Source organism: Trachurus japonicus, chromosome 4 (genome assembly GCF_045865225.1).
Source record: "Trachurus japonicus isolate A0001 chromosome 4, Traja_1.0".
NCBI classification, from domain to species: domain Eukaryota; kingdom Metazoa; phylum Chordata; class Actinopteri; order Carangiformes; family Carangidae; genus Trachurus; species Trachurus japonicus.
Window position 1 is genome coordinate 3,424,339 of NC_140910.1, and position 26,651 is coordinate 3,450,989.

Consider the following 26,651-nt stretch of genomic DNA (forward strand, 5'->3'; position numbering starts at 1 on the left):
AGTATTCGCTTGTCTAAGCTATTTAAAATGCAACACATCCAGAGTGGGCTGGGCCCTGCTGCAGCCCTATAAACACTGCAACGAGAACCAGAGTGTACGATTCATCTACTGTAAATAACACTGCTGCATTCTTTGGCAATGAGGGAGTATGAGCTCCACATACAGTGGAGAGTACAAGCGTCCAAAGGCTATCTAATAACGAAATATTAATAACTACAATAATAATAATAATGAGATATGTCCAATAACTAACTATCATTTTTACAGAGGCACTGCATTAACATGTAAAGATAAAGCATTTGTGTTTACTTGTGATTGCATGTCATACATGATATTATGTTTCATTACATGGCTCTGAATGGCAACATCCATGTACTTCTCATATTTTATCAACTTATATGAAACCATATGTCAAATCGTCAACACATAATGAACGCCCCTCCCCTTCCCCAGACTTTACTCTACTTTCAGGTCCTTCAACAACTCTACAATGTCTATATGTGGACTGCGGCCGGTCCCAGTCCTGTTAGAGCCCAGTGCGCTCTGCAGATTCTTGGCAGCTTGGTTCAGGGATGCCGGGATGCTGGCGCCATCTGATGTCCTCTTTTCCCCACGAGAGCACAGAAGGACTTCGTTGACCTCCCCCTCGATCTTTCGGGAAAGAATGCCGGGGAACACGTCGCTCACACGCTGTAGCACGCTTTTCCTCAAGGCTGAGTCACGACACACAAGGTTCAGAACGAATATACCTGAGTGGGATACAGAGGGGGGACACACAAGGAGAAACAGGACATATACAGAATACAGATGAGTGTTTCGGAAATAGAAAAGACTTCACATGTGGAATGATACCAGTCAAGAGTTTGCTATTTATTGATTATCCTGTAAATTTATCATCAGGTGTCTTTTAATATTTACTACTGATAAAATCTTTTTTATAGAGTGGTGTACCATTATATTAACTAGAATCAAAAGCCATGATTTTACAGAAAACCTGACAGATTCCAGCAGATTCCAACAAATAAACTATAAATGATTTACTGTACCTCTGGGAGTTAACAGGCTGCACACTTTCTTCAGGATGGGGGTTTCTACAAAGGCAGCAGGAGGACAGCTCATACCAACAGTGCTGTCTTTATTGTCTACATCGAACATGATGACATCAAACAAACGACCACCTGCAGAGGAAAAAAAGACAAAAGTATTGATAAGGACCCCTCAAATGAAAACATAGTTTTAAACCTTAATGATGCATTCATATGGAGTTTTTCGTTGTTGTTTTTGTTTTTTTTTAACCTAAGGCACATCATGAACCAAATAAGCAGTCAACGCTAAGACTGAGTGTGACAGTCTCATAAACACAGATTCAGACAGTCAGGGTTTCATACAGCGAGTCTGGGTCTGACTGAGGTTCATGAGGACATGCAGCTGAGACTCTTGATGTTTCCTGTAACTTCAACCGTCTTGATTCTCTCTCCTCTTTCACCTGTCGACCATGTGTCAGCAGCCGTGGTGGGCAGCACATGAGGTCTGCTCCAGAATTTCTCAATGAGGAACTAAATGTAAATGAACGTCCAGCCACCTATCAGTTTTTTTCTTCTTTCTTTTTAAAAAAAATCTTTTTCTGAGGGAAATCCATGTTAAATAAAGGATTACTCAATGCTGATGCTGAAATGTATCTAAGGGGGGACTTTAATATATTCAATGGTGTAGCAATACTTTTCTTTAACCCTTTCTTTGACTTTTGCTTGCTGGAGAAGCAGGTGAGGAGGGCTGGCTCAGTGTTTAGCAAGATGCTCAACTCTTTGGGGGCCGTGATGGAGAGATGTGAGATGCAGGCTGTCCTGGATAAAAGTCATCATCCTCCCACAATATCCTGGCAGGCCAGAAGCAACCACAGCAGAGGGCTCATCTCAGTGTGCTGCAGGGTTATTATAGTTCACTAAAACTAAGACCAAAACTAAAACTGGAAAAATGATTTAGTTAACTGTTACAAAAACATAATAAAAACTACTATGAATGATGTAAAAAGAATTAAACCTAAACTGAACTGCAGATAAAATGAGCTAAGTTTTTAGTTTTCTTAGAAATGGCTTAAGTTGCAGGAAGAAAACACCACAGCTCAATATGGGACTATTTTGAGTATGACCCCCAGGTAGATAACGATAATGTATCGTGATGAAGGCTGATGGGAAAACTCATGTGATGCAGGCTTGCTAAAAGGGAAAAATCCCACAAATTTGAAAGTTCCTCTTGGGAGCTCTCACACAGAAGCTTCTACAAATCAAGGCTTTCTTCTTAAAAATTAAAATTAAATAAAAACTAAACTAAAACTGCGTAATCTCTTGTTGAACCAACTAAAACTAAACTGAGAAAAAAAAAGCAAACTGCAAAACTACGGTAAATAAAAATAAAAACTAAGGGCTGCACAACAGGTTAGCTTAATCAATATCCAAACTCTCATCAGACCTGATAAAAATTGCTCCAGTGGGAAAATATTGTATCTTCTTATCCCTCACTAACCTTCCTTCTCTAGGGCACAGATGCGTTCAAGGCCATCTCCGAGGGTGACAGTCAGACGATCATCTGGTCTGAATCCAAACCACTCCTTTGCCACCTCCAGCACCGCAGGATCTAGTTCCACAACCTCAACATTAACATCAGGCACAAAGTCTCGCAGAAACTGTGGCAGGCCTCCTCCACCAAGTCCCACCAGGAGCACGGACAGTGGGACGCCTAAAAGGAGACATAGAGGGAACAGAAACGTCAAAGGTGTATATGTACCTGTATAGTCTGCAGCTGTTTTCTCTTCCTCCTCTACCACATTGACTAGACTGTAAAAAAAATCTTTCTGAACAGACCTTTGTTCTCTGGCGTGCCCACCCCAAGCATGGTAAGACCAGCCACCATGACTTCATGGTGAGCGCAGCAGAGGAAGCCACTGTCCACTGACAGAGAGGTGGAGGATGTTGTTGGAGGAGCTGCTGGCTTGGCTTTCCTCTTGTTCTTCTTCTTGTGACTTGAGGCTGCAGGGACACAGAAAGTCATTTATTTTAGCTGTTTATACCCTAATAAAGACAGTATAGTAAGCATTGCCTTTCCTTATTAATTCCTGTTTTTTCTTTGTTTCTTTGTCTGGTTGCCTGTTTATTTGTATTTTCCTGTCTCAGCTCACTTTTTAATTTATAGTCCGTATTTATTGTTGTGTTGTGTGAGACTGGTTCTGTGAGAGCAGTTGACTAATGGGATGAATAAAGTACATATCTATCTATCTATCTATCTATCTATCTATCTATCTATCTATCTATCTATCTATCTATCTATAGTAATGACTATCCTTCCAGTATTTTTTTTGTTTGAAACCAGAAAAGAAAAATGCCCGTGCACAGCGAACAGTCGAGGTGCTGGTAGTGTGGCATAAAAGTACAATAAATAGAAAGAAAACCACAAAATGTGGCAACATACTAAGACGCAGTGTTGTGTTAAAAACCCAAACACAAGCCTGAAGAAGCTATATGCGAAACGCGTTGCTTAAATAAATCATAGATCCTCCATACAGTCTTAGTGTGCGGTATGTTGCCACATTTTGTGGTTTTCTTTCTATTGATTTTACCAGAAAAAAAGAATTAGCATGTATTAACAATACATACATCTTTTTGCAAAGTGGTCACTTATTTTGAGATCTCACAGAAAAATAAACTATGATGAACTGAAAAAGAAGGAAGAAGGACTGACTGGTGTTTGAGGAGACAAGGCGGCTCTCTGATTGGACGAGGGCAGCATTAGAGAGGAAAACCAGTCTGCGGTACAGTTCTCCATCTTCTCCTTTGACGTTCTCCACACAGTACTGTCCACTCAGCTCACTCACGCCCCTGCTGACCTCCTCTCGCCAGCCCAGGTCGCCTCCTACTGACAGAAACGGCACCTGGGTGGGGACAGAGAGCTCTAGGTAAGACACCCACAGGCTTGACTTGGTTACATTATACATTGTATCAAAAAGAGCATTAAAAAAAAAAGGGATATGTATAGTGTTTACCTGCTGGTTGGGTGGCATACCCCCAGGAGCCAGGTCCATCACCATTGGTGAGAGCTCTGACTGGACAGCCTGCATGTCTGTGTACTCCTGATTCCTGTGCATTGCCACGATAATCAGGCGTCGAAAGTTGGCACTGGCTGCCAGCTGCCGTCGCCCCTCAGCGGAGCTGTAGAGCCAGGCTGTCTCACTGCCTTGAGGCACTGGCAGAGGGAGTCAAACCAAAAATCATCACAGAAGAACAGAATAAAACCAGAAAAAAGCATTTCCAAGAATGGAAATGGTGTGAATGCTGAAAGCAGCTGAACACTATTGCTGAGGCAATGCTGAATGAGCTGAATAAATGTTGAAAAAGGCTGACGCTAAAGCTGAAACATATAACTTGAAGGCTGAGAGATGAATACCTTTCTAAGGGCAAAAAGCAGTAGAAATGTTAAAAAGGTAGAAGAAACAGTTGAAGAGTTGAAATCTGCAGCTAACCCGACAGGAAGGAAAACTGATGAATCAGCAGTAACATAGCTGAAGTAACAAGTGAGATAAGATTATAAAATAGAACATAAGAAGGAGGCTGCATTTTGTATGAAATGGCTGGAAATTACTTGAGTTGTTAAAGATTAGTATGAAGAAACTGGGCATTCCGGCATTCACACTAACTAATAAGACCTAAATAGGATGGTAGAAAATGATGAGCTCACCAATAAATATAGCAAAGTGGTTTGATCTTGGCACCTTGGCTCCTGGGGAACAATCCTGCACCGTGAGAGTGTATCTGGGAAGGCCGGTCTTGGTGTGGCAGAGTGTGAGTGACAGGTTGGAGCTGGCATCTGTGCCTGTGCGGAGCCTCTTTCTCAGGACAGAGTAGGCCTGATGCTCCCTCACCGCCGACAACAACTCTGAAACCTGTGCAAGACGCGTGGGGGCTCCGTCCTCCCCGAGACACATCTCCAGAATGGGCGCGGGCATGGGCTGACGGAACTTGGTGCAGACCAGGACAAAGACGGGCAGGGCGAAGGAATCCTCTTCTTTTCCCCTTTCTTCCTGCAGGCAGTGGAGCCTCACCGCCCAGCCCAGCTGCACAAAATGCTCCACAGCCAGCTTGATCACACTCTCCTGAGCCAGTGTCACACAGACGTACCGGCCCCCGACACTCAGCACGCGGCCCACCTGCAGACACAAGTGCAGTGCTGTAGAGAAAATGCAAAGATTCACGTTGATGATACAGATCTTAGCTAATTACTTCATTACCTCAGTGAGCATGTTCCTGGCCAGAGCTCCTTCCTCTTCAGAGGCCATGGCGTCCAGTGTGCCTTTGTCCAGAGTGGCCTGGTAGCTGGCATCCTCGTATGGAGTCTGTGTAGCATCCACCTGCTGGAAGGTCAGGCCCGGCCGACGCTCTGCGTTTCGCTGGTTCATGTGGCTCACCACCGTCTCACTGATGTCAATATTAGTCAGATGTTTGTAGCCAACATCATACATCTGTTCACTCAGCTCAGAGTTACCACAACCCACCACCAGCACCTGCAGGACGGAAGCACACTTAGTTATTGTCCCTGTCTGTGGTGCAACACTTGGTGTGTACATACAGTACTTGTAGTTTATTTGCATATTTCTATCTCCTTCACAACATTCAATTGCTAAATATTTGACAAATTTCTCCTCCCTTTTTAAACCAGATAGTCATAGCTGCTGGTTACTTTACTGAATATGAATGAATGAATGAATAAATTAAAAGGAGTCTAAAATAAAAACGAACAAATAAATAAAAATAAAAATAAAAGTATCATCAAATCAAATGGTGTCTATCTCTAGTTTTAAACAGTGGTAAGACTTTTGCTATTTTCATTTTTGTTCGGAACAAGTTGCAGATGTGGGTTAGTGGTTTTGTGATTCCTTCAGTAACGTTCTTTACTATTGTCATGTCAATATCATTCCATATAATATGTTCCAATATAACATTAAAAACTCATGAAACAGCTTTAAAATATGGTTTATTATCTACTGATGTTTTGTTTTTTAAGATTTAGCCACCAACAGTTACATATTAAGGCAGAGTTGACTTCAACTTGAACATCTAGTGATGTAATATTAATAATCCTGTAACTAAGGATTTTGTGATATGATAATATCATATTATAACTCATGAACCATGATCTTCCCCAGTCAGCAATTTCTAGTTTGTATTTTCATTATGAGGGCTCCAGACTGCCCCTAGATGGGGGCGTTTTGCCCCTAAAATTTGAGACATTGCAAGTCAATTTTTCATCTACTTCTTGCGTATGTGCAACCAGTAAATTAGCCAGGTTTTTTTTAAAAACACTGGTGAAACATGGAAAGGGCGACTCAGAGAATCTGGAATCTGTTATCACAGGTGTCAGGCCAATGTGTGTGAAGATCATGAATGAAAATTTGCTTTGCAAGTCGATTTACAATGTGTGCGGCCCTAAATTTTCTGTTAGAGTATGGGCCACTGTGCTCCTAATAAAACAAGTTAGTCTGGAGCACTGGACTGATGTACTGTACTTGTGCTGAGGTGAGGAGGAGTGTTTCTACAGCGTGTTACTGCCAGTTATGTTTTTTAATGTGTAGAGCACTTCGTGTTGCAAGTCCTTGCAGGAAAAGTGCTCTATAAATAAAGTTTTGATTGATTGATGTAGATTTCTTCTACCACTCGTCATATACAGTACACACATCACATAGAAAATGCAACATCACAGGGCAAAAAAAAAAGTGTTCCACTCCAACACTTGCACAGTATACCTGTAGGCTACATACACTTGAATGAATGATATCAATATATATCAGTGTGCCACCTAAGTATCGCTCCACCTTTAATCCCCCTGCTGCTCTCCATCTTTACCTGATCCTGCACTTTGATGTATTTGTGCAGGACGCCGCACAGTTTGTTGTAGTCTCCATACCACTCAAACGCCTTCTCCCCTCTCTTCTTGAAGAACCTCTCCCAGTACTCCGCCGAGCTGAACTCCTCCGCAGTGCGCGGTAACAGACTCATGGTCGGTTCAAGCTGTTAGAAAATAACTGGAAACGTTTAGAGTTACGCTGTCACAGCCTGTTTACTGCCATATTTTCTCCACATGGCACTTTGAGCTGACTTCTCAACCCGGACGACATTGCTGGCGGTACCGCCCGCTGATTGGTGTTTGTTTCGTAGGCGGGGCTTCGGACTGGTCCGTGATTTGCTGAGGCTCTCTGGGCTGTTTTTATTGGCTGCTGCTGAGCCGGAAGTCTGGGGTCCGGTGTCGTAAGTCGTCCGGGGTGTCGTTCATCATGGCCGTGCCTGCAGGAAGGTCTGTGGTGTTCGTGACTGGAAACGCGAAAAAACTGGAAGAGGTGAGAGTCAGTGTTTGTGTTTGTGTGAGGTTTGGACACTCTTCGTCTGATCTGTGTTCAAGACTGTGCGTGTTACGCGTCTGTGCACGGGAACGGGACTCAGGAACTGTAATCTAATCCACCTCTCTCATGTTTCACTATAATAAATCAGATTGAGTCACTCTCTCCTCTGTTCCCCCTCCACATACATCAGGTCATTCAGATCCTGGGAGACAAGTTTCCCTACAAACTAGTGTCTAAAAAGATTGACTGTAAGTATCACCGGACACCGGCAGAACCATGTATGTTATCAGGTGATCTTTGCTTTATCTGTGCATGTGATCTTTCTTCCTGCAGTACCTGAATACCAGGGAGAGCCAGATGAGATTTCCATACACAAGTGTCAAGAGGCTGCACGGCAGGTACACTAACTGTACTCATATTATACAAGTATATAGCTACAGTAGCCTACTGGTTTGTACATGTGTAGAGTGATTGACGCCCATTCATGTGTTTGTCACCCTCAGATTGACGGGCCAGTCATAGTGGAGGACACCTGTCTCTGTTTCAAGGCTTTGGGAGGATTACCTGGTCCTTACATGTGAGTACTGTATAACATCTTTTTCATCTGTTCTGTTTGTTTTTGTTTTTGTTGTGTAATGAATAGTAATAATTACAAATAAACTTTGTTTGTGTAGAAAATGGTTCCTGGATAAACTCAAGCCAGAAGGTAAGTATGGTTAATGAGGCACTGCTGAGATATCATCCTAGAGATCTTTAGAGCTGGATAGAAAGTAGTAGATTTAGCTGTCCACCTTCTCTAATCTTGTTAACTGTTTTGTTGCAGGACTGCATAAGCTCCTGGCTGGCTTTGAAGATAAATCAGCCTGGGCTCTCTGCACTTTTGCCTACAGTCCTGGGAAAGACCAACCAGTGCAGCTGTTCAGAGGGAAAACAGAGGTCAGAGTCTCTCTCTCTTTTTCTGTGCATCTCTGTGTGCATTTTGCTTTCTATTCACACTTCTCTCTTGGTATTTCAGGGGCGCATTGTGGACCCTCGGGGACCTCGAGACTTTGGGTGGGATCCATGTTTCCAGCCAGACGGATATGACAAAACGTGAGTGAAGACTGTGCTTGGAATTCCCAGTTATACCACAAGAGGGAGTCAGAGGTCAACAGACTGTCTAGGAAGGGAAATAACTTGACTTGCATGTCAAAGTCAGTTTCACCAAAACACAGTATAGACACAATCTCTTTTATGTTGTGCTGTGCATCCATCAGTCTTAGGTTATAACTGTTGTTCTCACTTTTATTTCCTTCCCTCTCATTTGCAGCTATGCTGAACTGCCTAAAGAAGTGAAGAATACAATCTCCCACCGCTACCGGGCCCTTGCTGCCATGTCGGAGCACTTCTCTCAAACCAACAACAGCTCACCACAGAACAAGAAGAGGAAGCAGGAGGATTAAGTCACATTCGTCCAGCTTCAAGATGTGTATCAAATGTCAGATCATCAGATTTGGCAGAGCGGAGGACACTCCTTGATAGACATTTTCTCTCTTGCAGATTTGTGATCACAGCGTCTACTTGTGGAGTCTATAGTAGAAAATGTGCTGTACAATACACAGTATGTTATTCTTTGTTTTTAATAAATCTTGTATTCATTTCTAAATTGCTGTTTCACTTTCTATAGACTGCCTTTATGCTGACTGCAGATTTGTAGGTTTTTATCAGTTCACCATGTTAAAAATGTCTCCGGGATGGTAGGAAAAGATGGCAGAAGCTGTTAAACGCCTTTTTATTTTTCCATAGATACACAAAGATAGACAAAGATAAACTAGGAGAAGACTAGAGCATACAGTAAAAGGGGGAGGGGGGGGGGGGCCTCCAGGGTCCTGATGAGAGCAGCAGACTGCTCTGTGGCCAAGAATGGCTCCTGGACTTGGCAGAGGAAGCGGTGGGTTCTTCAGGAGCTCAAAGAGAGGGGAGGTGGGGTGGGGGTTGTGGATGTGAGAGGAGACGGTCTCTGAAGGAGGATTGGTGGTGGTGGTGGTGGTGGTGGGGGGGTGTTGAGTGTAAACACAACAACAGGGTAACAGGGGGTTTGGGTAATAAATGACCGTGGAGCTGGAAGTCTCAGAGCAGGAACTATGCATACACCTGTGACTGATGCCTCCCAGATGTGCAGAGGATGCACAGAAAGACACATCCTGTGAGTGAAAGCAGAAGACTGACGCACAGAAAATCTTTCCAGTTGAAATATCTTCCTTCTGATGAGTTGTGTATGTTTTACTGAATATCTCATCCACTTTATTCAACACAGATTAAACTCAGTTAGTGGAAAGCGACACTGTTTGCTTAGACCTCTGCTTTTGTTTAGGGACTCGTCAGGGAGCGAGCAGATGTGAGAGGAAACAGGAAAGCTGTATTTGTCTTCATCAGTGAGACGTCACTTCACCTGTCAGCCAAGTTTTTTTTTTAGCAGAACATGAAAGATGAGTGCCAGACTCAAGGTCACGAGCGGTCAAAGACATGGAGCTGTGGAGGCATCCTCCTTTTTCCTCTGTGACTCAGAGAAAACACAGTTACTGTCAGTGCTGTAGGATTCAGTCACAGATACTTCTTATATGCATTTCAGAGAGTTTAAAGATGTTGGCTAAAAAGGAGTTTGACTGTAAAAAAAAAAAAAAAAAAAAGCACTTTTTATAGCTTTTCCAACTCCTATCTTGACAAAAGATAGGAAACAGTTTCTTCCCCCAGGCCATCACAGCACTAAACTCTCAATAAACACTGTTGCACTACAAATTCACCATATGACCATTCAGTACTGTCGTGCACTGTAGTATGGCAGCTGATGCCAATTACTATGGACTATGATTGTTTTATATATGTGTGATGTGTGGATGAGATGACTGCTGCTTTTTTTTTTTATTAATTCATTCTATTTATGTATATGCATTGTGTTTATGCACCACTAGGAGTAGCATCTCAAATCTCGTTGTATCTGATACAATGACAGTAAAGTTTCTATTCTATTAATCTAATAGGTTTTACATACTGCAATCCTAACTGACAATATAGCTGTGATTTATGTGCTTGTTGCTCACAAAATGGGACATTTAGTTAGGAATTAGGAATTTCAAAAATTTAGTGATTTGAACCAAGAACGATATAATAAACATGTCCTTCATGAAATCTTGTGTAAATATATATTTTTTAAGTTTTCAAGAATGAGAAGTGTGTCATTCAAGGTCAGTCACTACCACATATTTAATGTTTATAGTTTCTATGTGGATTGTCTTTGCCAGTGCAATTTCTTATTTCTCTTCCAAATGGACCAACTTCTACAGAAACAGTGACTCTTTTGTTGTCACACTGTTATGAGATCATCCGAAGTATCATAAGCCAGATAGTTTGAGACCACTGCATTGCATTATGGGTAGCCCAGGGGCCTAGACACTTCAGGACATGGCCTACTACAAACCATGACTTTTCCCAAACACTCATCAAGTCTCAAAGACAGGATGTTTGTAGATTTTATGACAAACTGAACAAATAACAGTGTGTGTCTGTGAGGACGTTGTGGTGACACTGTGGATGTTGTGGTTAATGAAAGAATGTGTGATGTTGGGATGGCTGAGAGGAAAGCATGCCTGGTTTTATGAGATTTTAATCCGTCATGATTGCACCAGAGGATGAGGAGGGCTTGATGTGGCTTTGGGGGGACAGACTGTGCTTCCTCTTGTTTGTTATGCAAGACTTACCTGAATTCCCTGAATTCGACTGCAGCCATTTTTCTTCAAATAGCAGCACATGTAACTGAGGAAAATGGCTTCAATTACACGCGAGTATGACTTCAGATTCCCGGATCCGAAAGAGCTGGTTTGAAACTTCAAAGCAATGAAGAATAAAGTTCATTTCCTACTCCATAAATTTTGTATTTCACCATATTCGTCTCTCAGACGTTCAAACTAATGAATTATTCCACCATGAGGCCACTGCAGCAAATGATGGAAACAGTTGACCTAATACATATTCCTGCTGGGACTCTCCCTCTCATTTTTCATTGTTTATGACCAAACCTTCGATTCACCGAAGACACTTAGGATCCACGAATATTACCTGTCTTTTAACTGCACCAGAGGGATGCATCTCATTTCACCCTTAACCTCATGACCTCTACTTTAACCTTTGCATGTTTTATTACCATCTTAATGTAAACAAATGAGGTCCCAGCTTGGTAGCACAATGAGATTTATTGGTTTGTGTTGTGTAGTTGAATCCATCAGCACATGTTAACATGAAAACACACCTGAGGATGATGGCAATATATTGGAGTAAAATAAAAGAAAGGCGTGTGTGTGGAAAGAGGAAATGCTTGAGTGAATGGGAGAAGGCTGGGCAAACAGGAATGTGGTGGGAAACTTCAGTGGAAAATCAGCAGGTCTGACATTTGTTATTTGTCTCAAATCTCACATTTCCCTCAGGTGCATACCCTCAGTCATGACACAGAAATACCTGGTAAAAATAACTTCAAGCTGACTTTATTTGTCAGCTTCAGTTGGAACCCTACAGTATAGCAGGTTATTTTCAAACACATTTAACCTATGAACAGATAAGATGATCCAAAAATAATGCAATAGTCCACAAGGTTTTGTTCTGAAACTTTGACTATGGTACAAAAAAATACATGTAGAGAATCGACAGCACTCTTAGGGATTGTGTTGTTTTTATTCTCTAGTTGGATAGAGAGGGGAGGCTTCTGGTCTTGATGTGAAGGGATTGCTAATATATTTTGATCCAGATCTTGGTCTAATTAAGATATTTTGACATTATGTCCAAGTTTTGTTGGTTCCATTTTGACCTTGATGTATTTTGGCCTGTATTCTGATAATTGATGGGATGCTATAATTGTCTTTTTTCCTTTTTCTATGTATTGTAGTCTACTGGTATTTATTATATTCGAGTTTAGAGTCGATTGTCTTGTTACTGTGCGTAAGAGCTTCTATTATATCGGATCTATTTTCTGATGTGGTTGGGATGTTCATGATTGTTCACCTTTTTCCTAGTTAGCCTATATGTAAACTATTATTATATATCAACTGTTTGAATGAAAAGAACAAACACTTAGAGTGCTGTGGATTCTCTACACATGTTGATCTTTTGGACTGGCACCTGGAGACTTTTGGAGTGAGCACGCCTAATCTATCTATTGACAACAGAATATAGGCTATATCATGAGATATTCAGGTGTCATTTTTAATTGCTAAAACAAAGCCAAACTTAAAGGCAGGACAGAACATGTACTCCTGTGTGTCAGGGAGAATGGGCCACCTCCACAGCTTTTGTCACCCAAAGCATGCCTAAGTCCAGATGCTTGTCCTTGGTTTGAATGTGGCCTGTCTGTGTCATATAAGAGGACCAAATGTCTTGACAGTTGTGTGGTTAACAGCGGCAGCTCTATCCAAACAGCCCAGGATTGTGCAGGGTCAGAGTCTGCAGCAAACGCTGGAAGTCCTGCACCGTCCATGGCATTTTGTGTGTCCCCACCGCAGCGGCACTGCTGCTGTCAGGACTGATGCTCTGTGGGTCGTTGAAGGTGATCAGGATGTCTGTGGAAAACTGCGGCAGGCGGAACACGCCCAGGTGGAGGGTCACCGTGTTCCTCGCCTCTTCGTTGAACTTGGACACACGCTGCGTCCCGGTCAGCATCCAGGCTGAGCTGCACTCTGACAGGGAGAGGTCGGGTCTGGGCAGAGCCACGACGCCGGTCACCTCCATAGCGCCCGGCTCCAGAGCCTTGTTGCTGCCTGCGATGTCCTCGAAGTGGTACCCGGCCGAGTCCTGGTCTGCCACCTGACCCTGGTACTCCACCAGCTCCACGATCAGGCTCTGGTCGGTGTGCGCGTGGGCGAACACCTCCTGGTTGTCCGGGATCTCCCTCAGCTCGCTGACGTCCGTGGCGCTGTGGGGGATGACCGCGGACAGCGCCCCCCCGTACAGAGGGCGAGGCGGCTCGGTCTGCATCTCTGAGCCGGGCTGAGAGCAGCGGTGGAGGGACACAGACACACACAGAGCCCGGTGTCAGCTACACAAACAACTGCTGCTGCTTTATGAATAATGAAACATACAGCTGGCTCTGGAATTCATCAATGAATCAATAAATACAGGGTGATACACATGTGGCTTACCAGATGGTCACTAGACGTGCCTTCCTTTCCGGTAGAAACTTTATCTTCTTCTTCCACGGTCGGGCTAGACGCGTGTCTGGCGCACTGCTGCCACCTACAGGTCAGACGGACAATCATACTAAAACAGGCGATGGTGGAGGAAGTATTCATATAAAAAATAATAATAAAATACAAAAAGCGTCAAAATATGTAAAATTACAAAAGTATTAATATCAAAATAACTTATGGCTAACTATAGCCCCTAATATATTGTATAAATTGAGTCTATTTAAAGGGGTGATTTTAGCAAAAATAAAATAGGCTAAATGAAAAATAATAAAAAGCGGCTGCACATACAGTGAGAATTACGCAAAAAAAAGGTAATATAACATGCTAAATGCTAAGTAAAACTGAGGTTTAACTTTACGTGTTTTTATTTTCAGTTGCTTTTAGAGTTTATACAGAATATATCTTTAAAGTTGGAGTGTTTTCTGCCAAATGAAGAAAATGAAAACGAAATATAAATATATTTCTGTCGCACATCTGCAGCGGTCTCTCCTCCTCCTCCAGCTGTTGTGTTCATTTCCCGGTCAGCTGATTCACACTGAAGGAGGACAAGCCGACTGCTAGCATCCAGAATGACAATCCTGTCTCATCGCCAGGACATCCGTCTGAGATGAATCACCTTCGCCCGTAAAGTCCAGCTCAGAGACACTGAAACCTTCCGGATCACACCGGGGTCCCTGTGTGTGTGTGTCCACGAGCATCGAGCAGCGGACTCTGTGGGACAGCTTCAGGTAGCTAGCCGCGTTAGCATCCTCGGCTAACATTAGCTTAGCATGTAGCTGGATTTGTCAGTGAACCAAGCGCCCCGAATGAAACAGAAATTAGCCTGTAGTTCTCTGTCTTTGCGGCGGTAGTGGTCTTAACCTCCTCTTTAATAACTACGCTGTAGCTGTGTGTTTATTTAGGTGTTATACACAGCCATATTCTGACGCATTTGCTCTTTAATTGAGGCTAATAAGCAGCTCAGCCGGCTAGCTGTAGGAGGCTGTGATGTGATGAAAGATGTCAGACTCAGCATCAGGACCAGCTTCTGTAAGGAGCTTGTATTTGTACCCCAAGGCTTTTGCATAAGTAGTGAAAAAATTAAAAATAAAAATAAAAAAGAAGAGGAAGAGGAAGAAGAAAAATACTCAGCTAACAATAGCTGTACTGGATTCGTCCTGTTTTCTCTTAGAAATTGATTGGTTTAGATCTGCATGAGCATTGTACATTCCACTCTTAGTATTTGCTTAAAGGTGCAATTCATAAATCGACTACTAAGACCATACCTGGCAACACACTGTCTGCAATTCTGATTATAAACAACAAATTTGTTATGAGTACAGTATTTTATGGATTGTACCTTTTCAATTCCTCTCTTCTTGTCTTTAACAATCTGTCCTCTGCGGCTCTAACCTATTAGACTTGGCTTGTTCTCTGTCTCTCTGTGTCTCTTCATGCTGTCGCTGCTTCAGATAGAGCCTTGTCCCCTGCTTCTCTTCTCCTCTCTTCACTGGATACGTCCCCTCCTCCTCTCCTGGCCACTCTCAGGTCTTTTTCCTTCAGCAGTGCCAGAGAAGGACGCTGCTGAGAAAGCCACAGCGTCAGACTGAACTGGATTCAATGGTATAAGCTGTGTTGTGGGCTCACTGAAAGAGGTTTTGTGTGTGTAAATGTGTGTTTGTGATGGTTGTGTTTCCCCCAGGTGATTACCTCAGGGCCTTAGGATCACATGTTGTTCACTTTAGTGTCACAGAGGCACTTTACTGTTGTGTTTTGTCACACTGTTTGGAACATGTAACGCCCAAACACAGATGCGGGGGAGTTTAAATGGAAGAACAGCGTGTTTTCCACATCTGACATGGTCGAGTTTTTCAGCCAAAGGCACACAGAGTGATGATGACATTTCCTTTCACAGCTAGTGAGACTGACTGTTAACAGCTTAAATGTTAAGAAATAAGACATCGTAGTATGATATTCTAATAAATCTTGTGTTTTTGTTACCTGATGAGGCGTTGAACAGGTTTTCAGTTTTTTTCAAACAGCAGACAGCAAAAATTAGACAGCAGACGAAATGAAGGAGGTCAGCCCTGTGACTAATAACAAAGTCAGCCTGTTTAACAGGAAGCACCTGAGTCCTCCTCAGATTCCTCGAAGATGAGCAGTTTTATTTATGCAGTAATTACTAAAGCAGTGGATTTCATTGTCATGAGTCAAGTTTAGATTTACAGTCTCACTCAGCTCACACACTTTGTCTTTTGTTCTCTGGTCCCAGACGTGACCTGGCTGTAGTTCTGCCTGCGATTCAAATCACCTCCATGTACCAATGTTAAAGTGCTCTCATTCAGCAGGTTGTGTATATGAGACTTAGGGTCAACAGGACGATTGTTGTTCAGTGCAGGTGTCTGGCTGTTTGTGTTGAGGCTCTACTATAATGCAGGGTGCTCTAAACAACCTTCTTCTCCTCCTGTCCTGCAGAGGGAGCCAGATCGGGAGGAACAGCCTGAAGCCAACATGCCCCCCAAGTTTAAACGACACCTCAATGATGACGAGGTCACGGGATCGATCCGCAGTGAGAGGGTGAGACATGGGTGGATAGAGAGCTGGTTTTAGAGGGATTATATCAAATACCTGTCAGCAAGTATGAAATATAGTGAGAAAATGGGGTTTGTAGTGAATATGTTAAAGGGATAGTTCAACATTGCCATAATCCCTATAGTTTTAGAAGTAGGTTCGTTACCTTTAATTGTCGGTGCAAGCTATTTTTAGAACGGCGGAGCAGAGCCGCGAGCTGCTCAGAGCGACGCTACAGAGACTAATGGGATTTCTTGGTTTCCCTCATCGAGCTCATCATATACACAATCCAATAACTTCAAAACACTCTCGTGCAGCTCACGGCTCTGCTTCGCCGTTCTAAAAATAGCTTGCACCGACAATTAAAGGTAACGAACCTACTCCTAAGACTATAGGGATTTTATGGCAATGGGCCAATTTGCCAAAATGTTGAACTATCCCTTTAAGAAATAAATGGTCAGAAAATGGTTATTGCACTGATCACTTTTCCACTACAATAATAGAAGTCAGGTGCAGTGGATATATTTCCACATTTCGAAACACATTTCAGTCGCAAACAGATGCTGAATGAAGATGAAAAACTGTGGGAAAGTAAAGGAGAAAATAAAAGTTGACCTTTGAAGGAGGTGGTTGAAGGAGGTGAAGTGAAGGAACTCCTGTAGCTGGCCAAATGTCTGGTTTTAATCAGAGTGAACCCCCCCCCAAACCATATTCCAACTCACCCCACCCCACCCCGACAGCCTCCCTCCTTCTCCCACCCCCCATGTCCTCTCACTGATCCTTCACTTCATCCTGTTTCCTCTGTGTAATCTTTCTCATTTTTATGTTGAACCGGGATCAAAGTGAAGCTTACGGGGAGAACAAAATGATCCTTTCCACCTACCATGCTTCTCCTTCTGTGCCCCCGCCCCCCCGCCCCCTGGCCTCTGATAATAGATAACAGCTCCCCTCGTGTTTCCCATCCCACACAGTGGAAAGAAAGAAAGAAAGAAAGAAAGAAAAAGAGGTGGCACAGGAGGTGACTGTTAATGCCTCCACTTATAAAGTTCTTTATGATCATGTGGCCACCATGCCCTCAGCTTTTTTGCAGATGACAGTGTATTTACAAGAAGCTAAATGTCTGTATTGTCGGTAGAGTGTCTGTAGAGTTGGGCAGCTGTGCACCTCTGCGCACATCTGTGGGATTTCCTCCTCTGTGCTCTTTGAATAGGCTTGGTGCAGTGAATGGTAGAAGGTCATTTACCATGACTGGAGATTTGGAGATTCGGCTCGTGAGCCAGCAGAGATTTATTGTCTTTGTGAACAACACTAAACTCTGTGACTTTTGTGTTTGACTGCAGCAGCCCGGAGGGATCTCGGTGTCTAAACCACTTCTGTCCCCTCTAATTCAAATGTGATTAATGCTGCTTCCAAACACATGGACCAGCATGCTGTAGGCCCACAATGTTACTGCCATCCTTCAGTAATCTTGGGTAAAGATGAAGGGCTTTTCTTTCCCAGTAGCAGTGAATGTAGCCTGGCTGTTCGCCATCCAATGAAGAACAGACTCTTGCTCTCTCCTCCTGTGAGAATTTAATGCAGCTGTCCTCACTAATTCTCTATCTTTAGCTGTGTTTCTGTGGGATAATCTCAGAAATGTCTCTCTGGTCTTCTACTAGAATGCAAATCTCCATTTTGGGTTCTCAGTAGACTGTCTGTCCTTGTCAGAGAAGGATGTCTCAGAGAGCAGAGGAGGAAGAGTTGTATTGAGGTTTGGTAAGAAGAAAAAGACCTTTATTGTTAGCTACAGTATTATATCATGAGTGCACTGTAATAATAACAGTGCTTTTGACCATTCTGTCCTCTGAAAAGGCTTCTATTGATCTGCACATCAGCTATATGGAGGAGACGGTGTGTTCTCCTTCTCAGCAGCACTCGTTATCAGTGCCAGGAATCTACTCTGCCTCAGAACTGACAGTGCTGGTGCTGCTTTGAACCAAATCTGGAAATATTAACACTACAATGCTTTATTCTGGCAATTTTAATCTTTTGTTCACAGCCACTGTAGGTGGCAGGGTGACGTCATCCTCACTGAAACCTATAAATGTTACCAGGCAACTGGAACTGTTGAAAAATCATTGGAAATCTGAACTGGTATAAAAATCAGTGTGATGGTTCCCGATCTCAACACTGACTCTGACCCCAGAATAGTGAAAAGCTCAGTGTCAGTGACAATGTCCCATTTTTCACCGGCCTCACTGCCCCGGTAGACCCAGCTCACCTGACCAGAGGGTCTTTGAATAGGGGACAGTTCTAGCTTATCCTCATTCGACCTTTCCTTTTTTTTTTTTTTACAGAGGAACCTGCTGGAAGAGGACTCCGATGAGGAGGAGGACTTCTTTCTGTGAGTGTGTGCATGGATATATTTGTATTCATGCAGTGACATTATTAGAACAACAGTAAATCAACTATGGTTGAACTACAGTTTACACAGCATTAAAGGTCCCATCCAGTATTCTTCAATTATAAATCCGGTTTAGATCTATATTAATACAGACAAAGTATCAAAGCCTCAGTCCACAGAGAAATTCAGACATGGAGCCTTAAAATCAGCCGTCAGGATTTCTGTAGCTTTGTGATGTCACAATGTAGCAGTCACTGCCCTCAGCCACTTCCCAAGCCAACCTAACCCTCCTACCCAACCCCACAGCATTTTATTTCTCTGAAGACCACTAACACATGCTGGAAATGTTAAAGGGAACTTATCCACATTTTGTCACGTTACAACCACAAACTTAAATGTATTTTATTGGGATTTTACGTGATAGACCAACACAAAGTATAATAATAATAAATAATTGTGAAGTGGAAGGAAAATGATCCGTTGTGTTTTACAGATTTTTTACAGATAAAATCAGAAAAGCCTGGCGTGCATGTGTATTCAAGTCAATACTTTGTTGAACCACCTTTCACCTTTCAATTACAGCAGGTCTTTTGCAGTGTGTCTCTAGCAGCTTTGCACATCTACATGCTGCAACTTTTGCCCATTCTTCTTTGCAGAACAGCTCTAGTTGAGTCAGATTGGATGGAGAGTGTCTGTGAACAGCAGTTTTCATGTCTTGCCACAGATTCTCAACAGGATTGAGGTCTGGACTCTGACTGGGCCGTTCTAACACATGGACATGCTTTGACATAAACCAGTCCACTGTAGCTCTGGCTGTGTGTTTAGGGTGCTTGTCCTGCTGGAAGGTGAACCTCCGTCCCAGTCTCAAGTCTTTTTCTGCCTCCAACAGCTTTTCCTCCAGGATTGTCCTGTATTTAGCTCCATCCATCTTCCATCAACCCTGAAGAAAAGCCTCCCCACAGCCTGACGCTGCCACCACCGTGTTTCACAGTGGATGGTGTGTTCAGGTTCATGTGCAGTGTTAGGTTTCTGCCACACATAGGGTTTTGCATATTGGCCAAACAGTTGAATTTTGGTCTTTGATTTGTAAAAAAAAATCTTGAACACCATGGATCATTTTCCTTCCTCTTCACAATTACTTTGTGTTGGTCTATCACATAAAATCCCTATAAAGTACATTTAAGTTTGTGGTTGTAACGTGACAAAATGTGGAAAGTTCAAGGAGTGTGAATACTTTTGCAAGGCACTACTGTATGTTTGGATCAACTCGTCCCTCTCCTACACACCTGTCCAACAAATAGATGTGCAAAGTATTTTTTCTCTCTTTGAGGCGCAGACGCTGTCATCTGTCCACAGGAATCAAAGAGTGGGCACAGGTTCAAATAAAGTTTGAAAGCATATAATCACAGATCAAAGTGTGACAGAGCTGTTGAGAGCAGACTAGTTTTCACGGTGGCTCACAGCTCACTCTCTCCACTGTGTGCTCTGCTCCGTGCTGTTGTGCATCCTCAGTCTGAACAGAAAGCCAACCAATTTCAAGTTGTTTTGATCTTGTAAATTAATTAAAGAGACCCCGAGAAGTTTGATTTTGTCTCGTATTAATGTGGATGAATCCCACACTTGTTAATGGGTCAATTTTTGATAAATGCATCGTTTTGTCTTTATAGTTATTTTGATATTATTATTTAGTGGTTGACTCCGATCACTAGTTGGCATCGTTTATGGTCAGAACTACGGTGGTATCTGATCGTCTTCAAACCTCTGACTTTCGTTCTTGATTAATGAAAACTTTCTTGGCAAATGTTTTCATTTTTCTCCATCTTGTGCCGGTCCAAGAATTTCACTGTGTGCACGGAGGCTCACGGGAAGTGTAGTGTGAAAACACTTTGGCTTTCCAAAAGTCCTCGTAGTCCCTTTAACTTAAATGGGTAGTTTTGTTTTTTGTTAATATAATCAAAGGTGTAGGTAACTGGAAGTGACAGACCATCTAAGATTCTTCTGAGTTTAAGTTAGGGGCAGACATAAATAAGAATTATTCTTCTTACTGCTCCTTTCCTATCATAAAAAGTGTTGATTTGAGTGTAATTATGGATTTATGTATCATCATATTATATCGTACTGTACACTTCCATGAAAGGAACAAATGTGGATGAATTAATTAACCTCAACCTTTTATTCACAGGTTTACTCATTTAACTCACTTATTTGGGTGGAGATATGGTATGAGCTTTAACCTGAAATCTGCTGTAGATTTATTTCATCACTCACCCATCAGCCAATCAGAAAAAAGCCTCAGAGCCTCCTGTCTTATGGTGAATTCACTGACTTTTTGTTGCTATAGGCTTGAGAAAGATAGTAAGTAACTGCATGAAGATAGTAGATAGTGAAGTATGGGACCTTTAACTAAAGAGACACAAACATGGATGGCTGCAAATCATCTACAGCTGAAAAATTCCTACATTAAATTGTTGACATTGGTTTTGTTCATGTCTGTTCTCCAGGAGAGGCCCCACAGGACCAAGATTTGGACCTCAGAATGACAAAATCAAGCAGTAAGTACGAAACCACATCAAATCTAATCAAATTCATTTACAAAGCACGTTTCAAAACAGCAAACAGCTGACCAGAGTACGCTACGGCATCTCGAAAGTAAAGCACAATCAGTGTGGAAAATCAAAAACATGGAGAGGAGAGAGGCAGGACAGAAATAAACAGGCAGACCAACGTGGAGGAGACGAAGAGAACATAATCATCCATGGTTGGATGGGGCAGGTCTGCCAGGCAGGGTACACTGCTCATAGTCACCAACACTAACACATTCCTGACTCCAGCTATAAGCCAGAGGTCAGAGCTGTGTCACCAGCACTCTGAGGTTTTGGTGTTGGTGTTATGTAATGGTCCGTGGTGTTTACCAGAAGCTGTGGTTATTAGCTGATTGTGTAAGAGAGCCGGTGGAGCACAGGTTATTGTGTAACTCGGTCCCTGTGCAGTTCGTTTCCACGTGACTCTCCAGTTGTAGACAGCCAGAGAACACAGGAGATCGTTGTTGACTCAGTCTGGCAACTGGACTTCTTTCTTCACACTCACTTCATACTTTACAGTTTGCCATTGTTGTGAGCTCATGAAACGAGATGCCATCTTTTCGAATTCCTGGAATGTGGTGTGCACAGGGCTCCTGCTCCTCACCCCTGTGTGTGTGTGTGAGCCTGGACCTCTAAGGTCAGGTCCTCAGGGTGTGTTAATGACTGTTTGTGGCAGCCCCCCCCCCCAGCCAGCTTCTGCTGCTGTCTTTACCGTGAATGTGGTTTTTCATGTTAAGTATTGCTGCCTTTTAATGTACAATCAAGCCCAAGTCCAAGACTGGTGGTTTCCTGCAGCCGCCTTGTCTGAGACAATCAATGCTAACGGCGCTGATGCGATCGTCTGGTGGAGAAAACAAACTTCTTTTGTCTTTTGTATTTGTGTGCTGCTCTCCTCCTTCCTGCCGAGTCTGCATCCCTCCAAGAGGAAATGCTGAGAATTACCCTGAAATGAGAATGGCCGAAGATAATCTGTTCTAGTCATGCCATGCTCAGGTGTGAGCAACATGAATGAAGCAAGAGTTTGATCATAAGTCGGCTGATATTCAACAGGTGCAGACAGGTCACAGTGAGGCTGAAGAGTGTTTGACAGGTTTTTTATTGGCTGCCAACTGGACAAGTCGAGATGTAGAGAGGAATGTTGTTGGAAACGTCAGGTGCTTTGTGCTGTAGCAGTTTACCAAAAAAAAAGAAAGATGAATCTTCTGCAGATTCTACAAACTCCATACCTCAGGATTCATGTCTGTTATTTATTATTCTGTGTCTCTCACTGATCTGCGTCCACAGGGTGCAGTCACAGGTTGATGAGGTCATCGATGTGATGCAGGAGAACATCTCCAAAGTCATCGAGAGGGGCGAGCGTCTTGACGACCTGCAGGACAAGTCAGGTGAGTCGACACAAACTCTGCAGGAAACATGTTTTACATTATATTTTTGGGGCTTTTTTGCCTTTTAAAGGGATAGTTCAACATTTTGGCAAATTGGCCATAATTGCCATAATCCCTATAGTTTTAGGATTAGGTTTGTTACCTTTAATTGTTGGTGCAAGCTATGTTTAGAACGGTAGAGCAGAGCTGCGAGCTGCACAGAGCTACGCTACGGAGGCTAATGGGATTTCTTGGTTTCTCTCATCAAACTCTTAAAGCAACATTGCAGAGTTTATCGGCCTTAAAATAATGTTTCCAGACTGACATGCAGTACAGATTGGCTCAGTCGGGAATCAATTCGGCGATCACTGTATTGGGCATTGCCAACATGGAACGTGCTCTTAACCACTCGACCACCGAGCAGCCCAACTCTGAAGGAAACGTTTTATCAGTCCTGTTAGTTTGAAGTGTCTTTTTCCACAGATGTAGTGCACATGCTCTGAGGATCCTTACCTTTACGGTAAATGGGATTATTTAGGGATTAAACTCATGTTAATAGGAAACTTTCTCCAATGTGCAACTGATTTAGAATGAAAACATCCATTAATGAGGACCAGTGACCCTAAACGTACCTGAGGTTCAGGATTTGGCTCGGCTGAGGCTGCTCTGATTGTCGATGGTTTGATTTCCAGCTCCTCCGGTCTTAATTTCAAAGTGTAGACGTTATATTTCCCATGTGTCATCAGTGTGTGAGCGATGGAAGAGTGCTACAGTATGTCTTTAAAAGTGGTGTTTGAATGGAGCTTTAGATGTGAAATGCTATGAGTGGTCAATAAGACTGGAAAAGTCCCATTCATTTGTCATCTGTCATTCATCTTTGATGTTAATGACAGATCAGATCTCCAATTTATTTATGCACAAAAAGAATTAGAATATGTTGTGAGATGGTGAAATGTTACAGACTGATCTAAACAGTATGCTCTGTGTTTACAGTCTCATTCTCTCCGATATTAATCAAATAACCGGTAGTTTGTATTAAACGACGGCTGCAACTAACAATTTACAGAGAGATAAATATATGTGACAAAGAAAATCATCAAATATTCAATATTTTTGCTTCGGAAATGACAGAAATGATTATGTATGTGCTAAACAAATACATTTCTTGTACTTGAATCAATGAATTATTGCAGCCCTACTTTAAACCTTGCAATAATATGTAATATACTGTTTGTCACAGAGAAATCAGCACAGTTTAAACATCTATGAAGAACTTTGGTCCAGCGGGGTTTTGTGTGCGTGTGTTGTAGCTGGTGCTTATAAACACACTCACTATACTATAAAGGTGTAAATGATGACTCCAGGTTGAGTGTTCTACCAGCTGTGTGTCTGAGAGTGTTTGACAGGTCCTACACACTCATTCACTCATGTATCAAGCAGGTGTGTGAAATGAGTTACGCTCTCACCGTTGCACCGTAGTTTACACACACATGCACAAGGCTTTCAACAGGACACGCACTTGTTTCCTCCTCCTCCTCCTCCTCTGCTGATGAAGAGATGTGGCCGAGGTGCTCCTGGCTTTTGGCACAGCGTCAGGCCTCATGATGACATCCACACAGATGTTGTATAACTGCTTGTCTGCCAACCAAGACAATGATGCACATCTGGGACACATCGGCTCGAGTGTTTGTGCCTGTTTGTGCATGCGAGCCTCTGCGATGGTGTGCGACTAGTACAGTGCGTGATGTCGTCTTCATGCGAGCCGTATAATATCCTGTGACTGACAGCTGCAGTCGGTCTGTCTGTCCTGTCTGACCTGTGTGCAGGTAGCCCGTTGTTAAATTCCACAAGATTAACAAGCATCTTCTCAGAGGCCTGGTCCGGACGGAGGCCTCTCTTTGTAGTAGCGAGCGGTCGTTAACAGGCACATGGACGTGGAAACGGCCGACACATGACAGACACACAGAGAGTCTAACGAGGGGACGGGGGGGCTTGGACGAGCGCAGCGTTGCACGCTAGGGAGCTGGAATCCTCTTGTTAACATGCATAAACATCAAGTTAACAACAGTATCCAAGGAACACAGAGGCACAGGGGTGTGGGACATCACAACGAGGAGAGAGGAGGGAGCTGGAGGAGAAGTGCTTTTTCCTCCACTGTGCATACATTTGGCAACTTGTTAAACACTCACTGTAGGACTTACATAACCAACGCATTGTAACTGCACAAGCACAACACAGACTGTCTGAGCCACCGTACCCACCATCAGATTGAAAACAATGACTAAGACCATTGTTTACCTGCTTTTAAACAGATGTTTTGCTCTTTTTTTTTCTCCTCACGTGTTCCCGCCTGTGCTGCGGTCACGTGACGCCGCAGAGAGCCTATCAGACAACGCCTCTGCCTTCAGTAGCCGAGCCAAACAGCTGCACCGGAGGATGTGGTGGAGAGACATGAAGGTGGGCTGTCTCTTTGTCTCTTTAACCAGTGTGATGTTTTCATTTTCATCTTTTATTTTTGTGTCTCTGTGTTTTGTCTAACGTTGGACATGTTTAGTATTCTAAGGGAAGTGTGGATGTAACATGCATCATTCCTTCCACAGATGAAGATGATTATTGCCTTGGTTGTGGTCGCTCTGCTGCTCATCATCATCAGTGAGTATCAGACCAACAGTGCAGCACTGTGTGAATTTATATAACCATTCGATCCGTTACCAAATAAACACTCTCTCTCTCTTCCTCGTCTCTTTCAGTTCCAGTCATCCTACGATATCGCTAGTGTCCGACGAGGAGGACTGGGGGGTGGGGGAAGAAGAACCCTGCTCTTCCTCTTCTTCCTCTCTCTCTCTCTCTGTTTCTGTCACTCTGTCTCTCCTCTGCACACAGTCCTCCACTTCAGCTAGGGGGTGCCAGCCGACCTCCCACACCCCTCCCCCCAGTATCAGCCTGTTACACCCTCAAGGATCTGGCCTCAGCTCGCCTTTAGTACAGATCTTACCCTTCGCCGTGAGATCGGTACTAAGGTTCGATCCCTGGCTGGAGACGGAAAGGGGAACGAGGCGGGTGAGAAATGGGGAGATATTTTTACTGCAGTTTAGGAGAAAACGCTGACTCAGCCCTCTAGTCAACGTGAAGGAGTCCATTCCATGACACAGATCACATGGCCTCGACAGTAGGTCCTGTATATCACATTGAATAGATAGATAGTATAAAGGCAGACAGTCTCTCATATAAAGATGCTGTAACATCGTCTACCCATGGTTTCTCACTCAACGACGAGGAGGTTTAAAGGGAACATTTTACACCAGAGGCGCACGTCTCTGTCTGACACAAGGTGAGGGAATATCTGAAGGTCATCTGTCAGGCCACAGGTGGCTTCTTTTAACCATCTAACAGGCTTTCTGACGGTAAAGCTATCAGATACGTTTCATCGTCTGCACAGGTGATCGGAAAAGGGACTAGAAAGGAACTGCTTCACTTTATTCATTTCCATTTTTCTCCTTCCTGACGGCATATTACACTGTACATACAGCAGGACCATTTTAAAAACCCAAACACCCAAGTTCTGAATGTCTCCTCACCACTCTGCACCCTGAACCTCCCTCGGCGTCCTCCTCAGCGGTGCTGAGCTCTGGGCCGGTTTGGTCACGGCTGTCCTACTTTCCTGCTCGTGACATTAAACCGTCTCTCACCCTGCAGATGGTTCTGTTTGGATTTAATGCGGCTTCTGTCTTTTTTTTCACCATCTTTTACGTTCTCATCTTTGCTGGCGGCTCTACATGGTGCTTTGTACGAACGCTGACATTCCCATCGCCACTGCCGGGACACTCGGTCTCTCCGTACTGTCACACAATGTTTATCGAGGGGTGATTTAAGTGACGTGAGTCGCGCTGTGAAACAAACATACTGTAGGTGTCATTGTGTCTGGATTAATTAACTGTATAATACAACTGTCATTTTATTTTAATGTAATTTATTTTAGCTGTAAATATTGATTCTTTAATGATGTACAATATTCTGGCATTGCATTGGAAGACTGTGATATATTGATCCTTTTTGCTCTGAAATAAAGTGATTTTAAAGGGCAGTTTTTTTTCTCACTTTTTTTCACTTTTAGAAGACATATGTGTAGTCATACATCTCTCTCAACTTGGCATTCGAGCTGTAGTAACAACAGTT

General features: G+C 43.1%; 4 protein-coding genes across 6 annotated transcripts; 2 read left to right on the forward strand and 2 right to left on the reverse strand.

The window, feature by feature from the left end:
* Window positions 1-285: 285 nt before the first annotated feature.
* Window positions 286-7,136, reverse strand: mettl13 (methyltransferase 13, eEF1A lysine and N-terminal methyltransferase). Its single transcript, XM_085773421.1, has 9 exons — window positions 6,891-7,136; window positions 5,279-5,551; window positions 4,729-5,197; window positions 4,037-4,236; window positions 3,736-3,925; window positions 2,862-3,026; window positions 2,524-2,736; window positions 1,047-1,178; window positions 286-749 (listed from the first exon to the last, which is right to left on the reverse strand). Exons 1-9 carry the CDS (start codon window positions 7,041-7,043, stop codon window positions 457-459), a joined length of 2,088 nt encoding a protein of 695 aa, XP_085629547.1. The 5' UTR covers window positions 7,044-7,136; the 3' UTR covers window positions 286-456.
* A 119-nt stretch (window positions 7,137-7,255) lies between these two features.
* Window positions 7,256-9,687, forward strand: itpa (inosine triphosphatase (nucleoside triphosphate pyrophosphatase)). Its single transcript, XM_085773422.1, has 8 exons — window positions 7,256-7,381; window positions 7,575-7,632; window positions 7,718-7,782; window positions 7,888-7,961; window positions 8,059-8,090; window positions 8,208-8,320; window positions 8,400-8,476; window positions 8,694-9,687. Exons 1-8 carry the CDS (start codon window positions 7,319-7,321, stop codon window positions 8,824-8,826), a joined length of 615 nt encoding a protein of 204 aa, XP_085629548.1. The 5' UTR covers window positions 7,256-7,318; the 3' UTR covers window positions 8,827-9,687.
* A 2,543-nt stretch (window positions 9,688-12,230) lies between these two features.
* rangrf (RAN guanine nucleotide release factor) lies at window positions 12,231-13,396 on the reverse strand. The gene has a single exon (XM_085773423.1). The coding sequence runs from the start codon at window positions 13,382-13,384 to the stop codon at window positions 12,818-12,820; it is 567 nt and encodes a 188-aa protein (XP_085629549.1). The 5' UTR covers window positions 13,385-13,396; the 3' UTR covers window positions 12,231-12,817.
* A 732-nt stretch (window positions 13,397-14,128) lies between these two features.
* vamp4 (vesicle-associated membrane protein 4) lies at window positions 14,129-26,559 on the forward strand. Of its 3 annotated transcripts, none has more exons than XM_085773425.1 (9): window positions 14,129-14,324; window positions 15,048-15,198; window positions 16,051-16,152; window positions 18,483-18,529; window positions 21,031-21,081; window positions 22,396-22,496; window positions 24,853-24,932; window positions 25,076-25,127; window positions 25,226-26,559. In XM_085773425.1, the coding sequence occupies exons 2-9, from the start codon at window positions 15,196-15,198 to the stop codon at window positions 25,249-25,251; spliced, it is 462 nt and encodes a 153-aa protein (XP_085629551.1). In that variant the 5' UTR covers window positions 14,129-14,324; window positions 15,048-15,195; the 3' UTR covers window positions 25,252-26,559. The 3 variants fall into 3 exon arrangements, with proteins under 3 accessions (XP_085629551.1, XP_085629550.1, XP_085629552.1); XM_085773424.1 differs by having other exon boundaries at window positions 15,052-15,198; XM_085773426.1 differs by lacking the exon at window positions 15,048-15,198.
* Window positions 26,560-26,651: the final 92 nt, after the last annotated feature.

Excerpts from the sequence above, each read along its gene's own strand:
- mettl13 (XM_085773421.1), bottom strand. The coding sequence starts at position 7,043 with ATGAGTCTGTTACCGCGCACTGCGGAGGAGTTCAGCTCGGCGGAGTAC. Across the intron at positions 5,198-5,278 it reads CCAGGAACATGCTCACTGAG|GTGGGCCGCGTGCTGAGTGT; the intron begins GTAATGAAGTAA and ends TTGTGTCTGCAG. Across the intron at positions 3,926-4,036 it reads GTATGCCACCCAACCAGCAG|GTGCCGTTTCTGTCAGTAGG; the intron begins GTAAACACTATA and ends GTCCCCACCCAG.
- itpa (XM_085773422.1), top strand. The coding sequence starts at position 7,319 with ATGGCCGTGCCTGCAGGAAGGTCTGTGGTGTTCGTGACTGGAAACGCG. Across the intron at positions 7,962-8,058 it reads GGATTACCTGGTCCTTACAT|AAAATGGTTCCTGGATAAAC; the intron begins GTGAGTACTGTA and ends TTGTTTGTGTAG. Across the intron at positions 8,477-8,693 it reads CCAGACGGATATGACAAAAC|CTATGCTGAACTGCCTAAAG; the intron begins GTGAGTGAAGAC and ends TCTCATTTGCAG.
- rangrf (XM_085773423.1), bottom strand. The coding sequence starts at position 13,384 with ATGCAGACCGAGCCGCCTCGCCCTCTGTACGGGGGGGCGCTGTCCGCG.
- vamp4 (XM_085773425.1), top strand. Across the intron at positions 16,153-18,482 it reads GATCGATCCGCAGTGAGAGG|AGGAACCTGCTGGAAGAGGA; the intron begins GTGAGACATGGG and ends TTTTTTTTACAG. Across the intron at positions 25,128-25,225 it reads TCTGCTGCTCATCATCATCA|TTCCAGTCATCCTACGATAT; the intron begins GTGAGTATCAGA and ends CGTCTCTTTCAG.